The sequence below is a fragment of the Macrotis lagotis genome, chromosome 5, assembly GCF_037893015.1.
Source record: "Macrotis lagotis isolate mMagLag1 chromosome 5, bilby.v1.9.chrom.fasta, whole genome shotgun sequence".
In the NCBI taxonomy this organism is placed as follows: Eukaryota; Metazoa; Chordata; class Mammalia; order Peramelemorphia; family Peramelidae; genus Macrotis; species Macrotis lagotis.
The window spans coordinates 132914456-132926762 of NC_133662.1; the positions used below are offsets into that span (position 1 = coordinate 132914456).

Below are 12307 nucleotides of genomic sequence, written 5' to 3' on the forward strand. Positions count from 1 at the left end.
TTCCAATTGTCTCAAGCTATCTAAGATACCTCAGATTCCAGTTAAATTTAATTTTCCCCCCTTTGGAAACAAGAAATATTTCCGTTATTACCCATGAATTTAAAACATACTCCACCATAATTATTTTCAAAAATGTTAACAAACTTTCTTCCCGCTCACCCATTTAAAATGCTACCATTATATCACACAACTCCTAATTTTTTCCAATAAATTTACCTTTCTAGATTTCACTGACCTCTTCTGATTCTATTCCAAATTTCCTACTCAGATCTGGTCTTTCCATCAAAAAATCTTCAAAATCTTCTAAATATATGGAACGCTTCACGAATTTGCATGTCATCCTTGCACAGGGGCCATGCTAAATCTCTGTGTCATTCCAATTTTAGTATATGTGCTGCCGAAGCAAGCACTGACTTTCCTTTCTATGGAAAAGTTATGATTGTACATGTTTGTCCTGGATAGTGGGTACACAGGTTCAATGTTGGAGGGACCAGGGATTGGAAGTAATGAATAGACTTGAAGAATTGTTGCTACAGCAACTAAAGGCAGCCTTCCATCCAGAGTCTTTGGAATACTGAGCCGCTTTCCCCTCCTCCCATTTGTCTTCTTTTACCCCCACTGGCAAAGGAACCTTGGGGATTATTTTTTTAAATAAAAGAAAGATTTTATTTATTTTGAATTTTATAATTTTCCCCCTAATCTTGCTTCCCTCCCCCCACCCCCCACAGAAGGCAGTCTGTTAGACTTTGCATTGTTTCCATGGTATACATTGATCTAAGTTGAATATGATGAGAGAGAAATATCCTTAAGGAAGAAAAATTAAGTATAAGAGATAGAATCTAAATTACATAATAAGATAACTTTTTTTTTTGTAAGGCAGTGGGGTTAAGTGGCTTGCCCAAGGTCACATAGCTAGGCAATTATTAAAGATCTGAGGCTGGATTTGAACTCAGGTACTCCTGACTTCAAGGCCAGTGCTCTATCCACTGCACCACCAGCTGCTCCTAACAGTTTTTTTTCAAATTAAAGGTAAGTCTTTTGTCTCTTTCAAGCTTCACAATTCTTTCGCAGGATACAGATGGTATTCTCTGTCGCAGATAGCCCAAAATTGTGCCTGATTGATGCACAGGTGAAATGAGCAAGTTCATTAAGGTTGATCACCCTCATGTTGCTGTTAAGGTGTACAATGTTCTGGTTCTGCTCATCTTGTTCCATTGCTTTATGAACATTTGACATCGATTATTTTTTTTTTCTGTCATGTTTTATGAGTTATAGTAGTGGATTTAGAAGAGGGAAACTTGGGTTCAGATCCTGCCTCAGACATTTACTGTTTGTTGTGGGCAAGTAACTTAACTTTGTATTGAGTTTCTTCATCTGTAAGTATATTAATAGCCCTACAGGGTTATTGTGAGGATCAAAAGTGACAATGTGTAAAAACTGCTTTGCAAACCATAATGTGCTACCATAAATATGAGCTGTTTTTAAAAGCTTTTTAATTTGACTAATCATTTGTTTCATCTTTACATTGGAGTCCACCTTGGATACTGAACATAGAATGTAGTTATCTTTCACCTCACTGAATTTGACTGTAGAGTGGGGATTCACATAGCAGAGTGGTAAATCCTTGGTACAGAACTAACTAAACAATACAATTCAGGCAAAATCCTCTACCATATGTGTGTGTGTGTGTGTGTGTGTGTGTGTGCATGGTTCCCTAAGGATTTGGTATCAAGCATTGAGAATTGGTCAAGAATTAACTATCATGTTGCCTAAAGATAAGAGAATAAGTCAATTACTATATAAACTTTATTTTCTTCTATACCAAGTGAAGTGGGAACCATCTTATGGACCATGTTGTTATTTAGTCATTTCAATTGTATTTGACTCTTTGTGACCCCATATAGTTTTCTTGGCAAACCACCTTCTCCAGATCATTTTACAGATGAAGAAACTGAAGTAAACAGGGTTAAGTGACTTTTCCAGGGTCACACAGTAAGTAAAGTTGGATTTGAACACTGATCTTCCTATCTTTAGGCCTGGCACTACCCTCTGCATCATCTAGCTGCCCTTCTAAGTGGCATATTTAGAGGTAGCTTCCTAGCACTGGTTTACCACATGAGAGCTTTAATACTCCGTGTAATATCTCAGTTATGGGAGACCTTGATATTTGATGTGATGTAGTGATTCCTAAGTGGTCCTCTGTCCTGTAAATTTGAGGTATAGGATGCTGCATCAGTTATTAGAACTAGTTTCTGCCTTGGTCTCTTGCTTCAACTCTTCCATGTGACCAATAGTGAATGCTTTTCTTAGATTTCCCCATGAAAGGGATGAGTGATTGGGCTGCAATTCTTCCCCTCTTTTTCACTGCTACTTTCACATTAACATGGACTCAGCTAGATGAATTTATGCTTGGTACTTCCCTTCCTGAGTAGATGATTAAACTCAGGTATCCTCAAATTATATTCAAGGTATATGTATCTGGAGTTGGATTTGACCTTGTGAGTTTGAAAAGTGTAGAGACTCTGATCTCCCACACATTTGGAGCTAAATAGAATTAGCAGAAGAGTCCCCTACTCCAATGTTTTTGTAGAAGTTCATATAGACAAGAAGAGTATTAGCCTAAGCCTGAGGCCATTGTATTTGGAAGAGCCAAGGTAAATGTAAAATTCTTAATTAGCATTTTTACAAACTTTTATTAGCCTCTCAACAGATTATAATTGTAGTTATAAATGGATCCTATTTTAAAATTATTTTGTTAATGCATCCTGTGAAACTTAAGATGTTTAACATTTATCTTGTATGAGAGAACAAATATCTGTATATCATACATATTTATATTGTATATTGAGCACTTTTTTAGTCTTCTTTTTGTGAGGAAATCCTAGATGTGAGTCATAACCCATGATATATGTTAAAATTCCTTCAAGTCTCCAGGGTGGGTGTTTAATAAGCCAAAAGACTGGGAGAACAGGATGCCTCACCTCCTTTACCTAATAGGGTCATGCTTCACCAGGACTAAATGGCACAGTATCATAGTCCCTGTAGGCTCAATAATGTTTCCATATTATTAGAGAAAGAAAAGTACATAAAAGCTTTGTTTTAAGCAACTAATATGAACTAATTTTTTTTTTCCTCACAGAAAGAAACCTTGTTCAGTTTTGTTTATTCCGTCTTTGTTTTATTAAAAGAGAGAATATTTCCCTAGCAAGGAAAATTATGTGTTCCCATTTAAATAATTTTGGATTAGAGACTCATTTCCTTTGTCCTCCAGCTGGGGATTTACCTCATATAATTGTGGTATGAAACAATTTCCATGTTTATTTAAATAGGATTTTGAAGGTGGTTATATTTCAGTAACTGAAAAAGCTGATCCCCCCCCGCCATTAATTTATATAAATAACATGCTACAGACAAGTCATATTATAGGAGTCCTACTGTACTTTTTTCTCTCTCCTAAGTCTAGTTTTGATAATCCAATTCCATTTAATAATTTAAGAAGTACAAAGCTTTGTAATTTCAGAATTTCAGAGTGGGAGAAGACCTCAGAGGCTATATACTTCAACCTATCAAAACAAGAATCCCCTCAACAACATTTTCCCAAAATGGTCATTTAGCCTTTGCCTGAAGTCCTTTAGTGAGAAATAACTCATTCTTTTTTGACTGTTGATTCTACTTTTGGATAGATTTAATTGTTAGGAAGTTTTTTTTTTCCTTTGTCATACTATGACCTCCCTTCATTGCTTCTAATTCTTCTTTCCAGGGCCAACTGAAAAAAAAAAGTTCAATCTCTCTTCCATGAGAGCCCTTCAAATAGGTGAAGATAGTCCAAGGCTTCTCTTCTTTGGGCTAAACATCTTTTGTTCCTTCTCTTGATCTATCTCTGGCATAATCTTGAATTCCTTCTCCAATTTATCAGTGTTCTTCCTAAAATGTGATTTTCAGAATTAAGTTATAATGCTTCAAATGTAGATAGCTTGATTCCTTCTTCCTCTTCTTTCCTCCCTCCCTCCTTTCTAGGTCTTTTCTACTTCTATCTGATCCCTCTGAGTTCTTCTTCTGATCCCTTCTACTTCTTGTGACCTACTACTGATTTTACGTAGTACCTTAATCATTCAAAGTCTACCATTCCATCAAAGCCTAGTCTCTGATTTCAAAATCTCCACCCCCCCACTCTTGATCTTAATCACAACTCCTATTGCCTTCCTGAGTGTTACTAAATAAGTCTGTATTTGACTTAAGATATCAATGTTAGTTTAGAAACACTGTAAACCTTAGCTTCCCACACTTCAGTTCAGTCATCAGACCTGTCTGGTTTTGTTCCGTATCATCTTTTCCCTATCCTTGATCTTAATGTGGGAAAAGAAAGTCAAAAAGGCGTCAAAACAGTGGAAGAAGAGCCATATACATGCACTTCTATATCCTCCTTTCCCCTTTTAATTTTTATTACAATAAAGTTTAATATTATTATTTCCATATCAATGGAGAATTTTCCAATGTATATGTCATGAAAGATAAGATTCTACCTCATACTAATCACCACAAATTTCATCTCCAGGGGTCTTTCATATACTTCTCTATAAACGCTGAAAAAAGAGAACATAATTAAATTAACAAGGTGAAAATTCCAGAGTACTAAGAAGAGATTTGATGATTAAAGATTACAATTTCTAGTAAACTTTAACAAGTAAATTCATTGACTTCTGTCTTTCTGCCTTGTGATAGATTGGAGGTTTTTTTTCTGATTAAAAGACTCTGATTCATTTGTATAATTTTTTTTTAAATTTTTATTTAAAGCAATGGAGTTAAGTGACTTGCCCAAAGTCACAAAGCTAGGTAATTACTAAGTGTCTAAGGTAGGATTTGAACTCAGGTCCTCCTGACTCCTCCTGACTCACTGCACCACCCAGCTGTCCTTCATTTATATAATTTCTAAATGTTATAGTTAAAGGCACAGCAAGTAATCACAACACATTTTTGTTAGCACCATTTGCTGCATTTTCTACCATGCATTTGATATGGTGTTAGGTGCTATGGAAAATGTAAAAACAAGAAGGAATTCTTTGTACCACATTTCCACAATTGATGTCATCTGGCAGTAACTTCATTGATAGATTTCACTAACATACTGGTGACTGGAGGGTAAGCCAAACTGTCTGAGCCCATTTCCTCATTTATAAAATGGGGACCATAATACTATTTTGTTCTCCCTCTATGGATGAAATCACACCTTAAGACACAGAAAAAGAAATACAAAGCTACCTTACCAAGTGAGTGGGATTATTGATAAACCATAAAGTGCCATATAAATGTGAATTATTATAACAAAATCCTTCTCTCACTTGGGAAACATCTCTTTAAAGTTCGTAATCATGTTTGGTTCCCTTTTTGTTCTCAGGGAAATACTCTATCCTCTGGTTTGTGGAGCAAGTCCATTTAATAAGAAAATGGTTGCTAGATAGGTGTGGATTCCTTGAAAAGACAGAAAAAAGGTAGGAAGAAAGGGGATGAGAAAATTTATAGATAAGTACTGTAAAATACCCCCCTTCCTTCCTCTTTTATTTCCTCCCTCATTGTTTTCTCCTATTTTAAACTTTTACAATTGGAAATATAGCCTGTTAGGAAAATATATTTCTGATTTATCATGTTATTACTATGGAGTCACCTGCTTTTTGCAATTTTGTCAAGGTTAGTTTGATTCAGCAATCATTTATTACATTATGAGACATCAGATTGCATGCTGTGAAATACAAAAATGTAACAAGAAAATGGAAGTAGGGGCAGCTAGGTGGTGTAGTGGATAAAGCACCGGCCCTGGAGTCAGGAGCACCTGGGTTCAAATCTGGTCTCAGACACTTAATAATTACCTAGCTGTGTAGCCTTGGGCAAGCCACTTAACCCTGTTTGCCTTGCAAAAACCTAAAAAAAAGGAAGTAAATTGATTAATTTATCTCATTTGTTAAAGGGAGGTATTTTTTATTAAAAAGGAAAAATTATTAGGGGATAAGAAATAAAACTTTGCTTAATGAAAAGGCATATATAAAGTGCCTGCTAAAAGGCATTAAATGTTAAGAATACAAATCCAAAAAATAATACTTGCTCTCAAAGAACTTGCACTCTGATGTGGAATAATAAATAATACAAACCAGAGAGTGGAGACTATTGAATGAAGTTTTTGTTTGGGAAGTCATCAGAATGGTGAAGAGAGTCATATGACAATCACAATGTTTTTTTTTCCAGATATGAAAGACAGAAACATGATGGAAACTATTCTAAAAATATGTAAAGCTCTTTCCTAGTCAATTATAAAAAAATTGGTCAAAATGAGAACAATTTAAAAAGAAACCACAAACTATTAACTAAAACTTGAAAAATGTTCCATCTATCAATCTTTTTCTTTTTCTTCTAAAAAAATGTTTAAATTTATTTAAGGAAATGGGTTAAATGATTTGCCCAAGGTCACACATCTAAGCAATTATTAAATGTCTGAGGCTGGATTTGAACTTAGGTGCTCCTGATTCTGGTGCCAGTGCTCTATCTATTATGCCACCTAACTATCTTCCATCTATCAAATTGGTGCAAATTACAACTTTGGGGTACCATTTCATTCTCATCAAATTGACCAAAGTAAGAAAAAGTAAGAAAATCCACTGCTTAATAAGATTATGGAGAAATAAATACATTTATACTTATTCTACTGAAAAATTAATGGAATCTTTAGAAAGTGACTTAGTAGCATATAGCAGAATTTAGGAAGAAAATGAGCCTGAAAAATTTCCATATATAAGTACATGAAGAACATCCTAGTGTAAGAAAAGGATTTTCCCCTTGGTATTCTTTTTTATAGACACAAAATCATATTTTTTTTTTCATTCTATGACAAAAGGACTTTTAAAATTTATCCAGATTCTTGAAAGGGCACTTAATAATGGTTATCACTACATTTTGTGGTACCAGAATTCTGTGATAGCTGTTTTAGTGATGAAGAGGCTTATGACAATTTTCCAAGGTCCTTTTTCCCCCCTATGGTAAGCAAGGGGTTACGATTAAAAAAAACCTGATATGCATGTTATGCAGATTTCACATACATTAGGTTATTTGATCTTCACAATGAGGCAAAGTGGGTAAAAAATAGTTATGTGCCAGTGACTTCTGTGACACTAAGAGTAATACTCAGATGCTCACTTGGATCTTTGATTTCATTGTTGTGGATATTCACTCCACTGTTGCAAGTGGCAACCCATTCACTGTTCATTCTGTGCTACTAGGCCTACCTCTTCCCTTTACCTATTCATGACCTTAGACAAATCACTTACCTTTTTCTGGGTGCCAGTTTTCTCATCTGGACTATGAGATAATTGGACTAAATTGTCTCTGAGGTTCCTGCCATCTCTATAGCTAGGATGCCATGAGAAGTTTAGGGCATTCAACCAAAATGTTGACAGCTTTCTTCTCACATAAAGAGGACACCAGGGAGCACATATGTTTTCCACTTGTCATTCTTCATGCATCTTCAAGTGACAGGCACATCTCAGAAGATGTTATTGGTACTATGCTTTGATAGGAAGGGAACTCTGAGGGAACTTCACTGAAAGTGAAGTCACTGCTAAGTGACTGTCCAGGGTCACACTGGGAATTGAACCCAGATCATCCTGCCTTTGAGGCTGTCAGAGGTGTTAAACTCAAGACCCACTGGCTCCATTGGCTGGCAAAACTTTGAGACCAAAACTAGATTAAAATGTAATTGTAAAGTATTTAACAAAATAAATGAAAACATAATAAAATATAGATAATTTTAACTTATTTCTAAGTCAAGATGTAGCCTTCAGTGATCCATTTCTATTTGTTTTTTTTTTTTTAAGTCAATGGGATTAAGTGCCTTGCCCAAGGTCACACAGCTGGGTAATTATTTTTTTTTAATTTTAAAAGCTATTTTTTAATAAAGATATTGAGTTTTACAATTTTCCCCCCAATCTTACTTCCCTCCCCCCCACCTCCCCAAAAAGGCTTCTTCTTTTTTTTTTTTTTTTTGCAAGGCAAATGGGGTTAAGTGGCTTGCCCAAGGCCACACAGCTAGGTAATTATTAAGTGTCTGAGGCCGGATTTGAACCCAGGTACTCCTGATTCCAGGGCTGGTACTTTATCCACTGCACCACCTAGCCACCCCTAGCTGGGTAATTATTAAGTGTCTGAGGCTGGATTTGAATTTAGGTTCTCCTAACTCCAGGGCTGGTGCTCTATCCACTGTGCCACCTAGCTACCCCCATCTAATTGAGTTTGATACCACTGCATTACACTAAACTACCTCTCATTACCAATATTAACTAAGTTAAATTTAGCACTACTGGCATTTTTATTAAGAATGACTCCCAAAATGTGTCCCAAAATGTTCAACAGATTGAAGAGAAATATATGATTTATGATTATGATACCTTATTATCAAAACCCCCAAATTTTGCAAACCTGAACGTTACATTTTCAAAATTTACCAGAGAACAAACTATGGTGAGGTAAATATTTACAAAACAACTCAAAAAACCTCACAACTCAGACCTAAGAACCCTCACATTTTTGTATGTTTCATTTGACAGTGTCTGTATTTCTTTAAAATGTGTCCCATTGGTCCTTCCAACTTCTCAAATCGGGATTAAATGGCTTGCCCAGGTAGTATCTCAGATCTCTCAAAAGACTATGATGTAAAAACATATACTAATTCACATTTGAAGAAAGACTGTCTGTACATCTGCCTAGTTGCCATATGACTCTGAGCCCAGAGTAGTCCCTGAGGGCATGCAGCAAAGGATTATTTCCTTGGAAAGAAATGGAAGGAAATTAGTGAAGGATATGGTTGTGGGGAGAGGCTTCTCTACCTCATCCTTTTACAGTCGGTAAATACTGAGGTTTCTCCTTCGCATCCTCTGATGCTGGACTTTAGTCAGGGATGGGTCCTTTGTTCTCATGGAGAGCAGGCATCATACTTTCAGAGCTGTCTGTGGTGGCTGCAGATTTTTTAAGACAGTATTCCTATAGTGATCTTGTAGCAGCAAGCCAACATCAAGAGGCAGCATCTTTTTGTAGTCACCCAAGGGGCAAAGTATTAACTTACCGAGTCATGTTCCCCTGGAGGGAGTACCAGGCTGAGAGCAACAGCAAGAGTTGAGTTTAAGCCCTTGCTGAACTTACAATCTTCTGTTATAAGGGGGATGCTTACCTTTGGACCATTGGTGGTTTAAAAAAAAATTAATGCATTTTCAAAAAAATTAATGCATTTTCATGACTTTATCCTGTATTTTTAAAGTAAACTGTTCCTTCTTACCATGCGATAGCATGTGATTATAGTAGCTGATTAGGAAAGAAGTTTAAATGGAGAAGGAAGTTGAAAGATTATAATTTTGATTGTTAAAGCAGGTTCTAGATACCTGAGTATAAACATGGAGTTTGTTGTTGATGCTAATTCAGTTATCTCCAACACTTCATGACTCTGGAACATAGTATGCCAATATTGTCCATGGAGTTTTCTTGGCAAAGATAATGTAGTATGTGGAATAGTTTGACATTTCCTTCTCCAGGGAATTAAGGCAAATCAAGATTAAGTAACTTGCCTAGTCATTCAGTTAGTGAATATCTGAGGCTGGAGTTGAACTCAGGTCTTCCTGACTACAGACCCAGCTTTTTATCCATGGAAGCACCGACTTGGCCCCTCCTAGGGATTATTAAATTATTCAAGTAATATTATAACTATATCATCATCTCGTCCTTGCCAAAGCATTTCTCCTTCAAAATGAACCATTCCATGCTTTCTGGCCCTTAGAAGGAGTCCCACAAGCTTATTGGAAATGGTTGCATACCTTTCAAAGAGCTGTTTGAACGTCATTCTGATGCTTCCATCTTCTCCTTTTTCTCCATTATTTCTCATGATCCAGCAGAGTTCTTCCAGCTCTTTCTCTACATGGACACGGGCAGCTTTTCCTCTTTGCTCTGTTTTAGAACCTTCAGGAGGTCTCCCATAAGCAGGGTCTCCTTTCTTGACAGCTATGACTCTAGCATCATTGCTGAATGGATTACATTTCTGATAATCAATATGGTTTTTGATCCAACCCTGCCAGTTTTTCCTAAGGTCATCCATAGCATTCACTGAGGTTGTGGCAGAGTGAACCCCACACTCTTTATTTTTCTCCATCTCTTGAAAGGTTCTAGATGAACTTCTGGCAACTCTGATGTGAAACTTGAACAAAAGGAAGGAAAAAGCTTTATTAAAACTCAAATAGCCTTGTGAGGAAGACATCCAAACTAAAAAAAAAGTCTACTTTGCTATAGATATATGTATGCTTTAAAGGAAGTGACAGACAGTTAGAGGAAAAGTGCAAAAAAGAGCAACCACTACCAAAGTAACAGAGACTCTAGGGCATTGGCATGAGACTGGCATGAAGCTCATTCTTGGGGAAGACCTCAAAGAACTAACTAATGTAAATGACAAAGAAAGGAACGCACTCTAGCTGTTACTTGAAAGCTTTGTATTTTAATTTAATGTTCCTCCTAATTAGGCACCAATCTCTACCATTTTTAGCTGCCGAAAGACCACAAGTAGTGTCAAAGTCCTGTGATTTCTGTGAACTGAGTAATGCTCTATTTGCCTTGCCATAGCTATTAGGAAGTCATGATTACCCTTGAGGAAGCAGATGAAATAGAATGGTAGAGAAGAGGGAACTGGGTCTCCCTTGTTCTAATCAGGCTAATTCCCCAATACCTTAGGAGTCTGATATACTCATTCTTTCCTCATTCTATGTTTTTATGTTGCTTCATTCATTCCCTTTCCCTTCCAGCCATCCACATTTTTGCCCATCCTTCAAAGTCTCGCTTCAGTCCCACATTTTTCCATGAAGCTTTCTCTGACTATTATAACTCTCATTGATCATTGATCTTTCTTGCCTCAGAACTCTATTTATTTCATGTGTGGCATCTTGCCTCTCAATTACATCATAAGTTTGGTGAGGAAAGATATCATGTCTAGTAATTCTAGAACATTATTTTGTACATAGCAGATGCTCAGTGGATACTTGTTGACTGATTGTGAAGAGTGAAGAACTCTAAGAGACATTGTGATGGTGTACTAAGGTTGTGAGCTGAATCTAGGATCAGTTTAAGAAAGATGACTCCAAAATTTAATGAAGAGCCTCTCTCTGCCCCATTGCCAGGATGGAAACAAGTACTGTATGTTTCCATTCCCTCATGCAGCTGTCCTATCTAGTCACCCTGGTTTCAGAAAGTGGGGGGGAGGGATGGAAAATGTTTCATTGGCTATTTCACTGGAAACAATAATTTTCTTTTTTATGTTGTGTCCATCTACTGCTAAGTTATCTGTTGTCTCCTAAGATTCTTGGCTCTATTTTTCCTGTTAGATAGATGAAAGCCTTCAAAACCAAAAGTTAAGTTTATCATCATTTACATATTCCTTCTTTCACCGGGAAATCAGGCAAGATATAAATATAAGCATGAAAATAAAATCTTAGAAAATCTTTATAGATTTTTTCCTTTTAAAAAATATTTTGAATTGTATTGCACACACAATCCTTTGCACATACCACAATGCCTGCATCAGCTTTTTCCTACTGAACATTTAGAAGAAAAAAACAATTCTATACAACCCCAAAGGAATTGTAAACTCTCCTGATAGATATTCTAGTCATAGGGCAACATTGTGGTTTCCCTAAGAAAGCCATAAATGGCTTTGTTACCAAGAGAGTTTTTTTTTTAACATTCCTGATTCCCCAACTTCTAAGTGAGGTAATAATAATAATAATAATAAATTACTCACAGATCTATTACAGTAGATATGTTGTTTTTAAATCACTTACCTAATGTCTTCAGTTAAGACAGTCTTTTATTTGTTCATTTCAGCAGTAGAGATTAGAGTCTGTAATCTTTCCTTATCCTGCCACCTCTTCTCAATGCAGTAGATCTAATTTTAGATGGACAGTAGAACTGACCAATCCCTATAGGGCAACACATCAGTGACTAAAACAAGGTGGGATTTCTATATCCGACTTCATTTTTTAAGGTGGATGAAACCCAACACATTTCAAAAGACTTGATTAGAAAACATATTTAGAGTGGGTATTGTTTGTAACAAATAGTTTAAAAGATATATGAGAAAGGAGTCATGAGAGGGTAATGCAGAATTTGAGAGAGGAAGATTACATAAAAGAAGATTCATAAACAAAAAAACAAAAACCTTGAATTTTTTTTTGTTAACATTGTAGAATACTAGAATATCAGAGTTAGAAGGAACCCTAGAGGTCATCTTCTAGCT

The 12307-nt window shown here is 36.1% G+C and overlaps 1 protein-coding gene and 1 non-coding gene across 3 annotated transcripts; both read right to left on the minus strand.

The window, feature by feature from the left end:
• Nucleotides 1-305: 305 nt before the first annotated feature.
• On the minus strand, nucleotides 306-410 carry LOC141490392 (U6 spliceosomal RNA). The gene has a single exon (XR_012469218.1). It is a non-coding gene; the product is annotated as a U6 spliceosomal RNA (small nuclear RNA).
• Nucleotides 411-803: 393 nt separating this feature from the next.
• Nucleotides 804-11945, minus strand: LOC141487924 (actin-binding Rho-activating protein-like). Of its 2 annotated transcripts, XM_074187520.1 has the most exons (4): nucleotides 11853-11945; nucleotides 9846-10222; nucleotides 4524-4583; nucleotides 804-3924 (listed from the first exon to the last, which is right to left on the minus strand). In XM_074187520.1, the coding sequence occupies exons 2-4, from the start codon at nucleotides 10175-10177 to the stop codon at nucleotides 3807-3809; spliced, it is 510 nt and encodes a 169-aa protein (XP_074043621.1). In that variant the 5' UTR covers nucleotides 10178-10222; nucleotides 11853-11945; the 3' UTR covers nucleotides 804-3806. The 2 variants fall into 2 exon arrangements, with proteins under 2 accessions (XP_074043621.1, XP_074043622.1); XM_074187521.1 differs by lacking the exon at nucleotides 4524-4583.
• Between the last annotated feature and the right edge of the window lie 362 nt (nucleotides 11946-12307).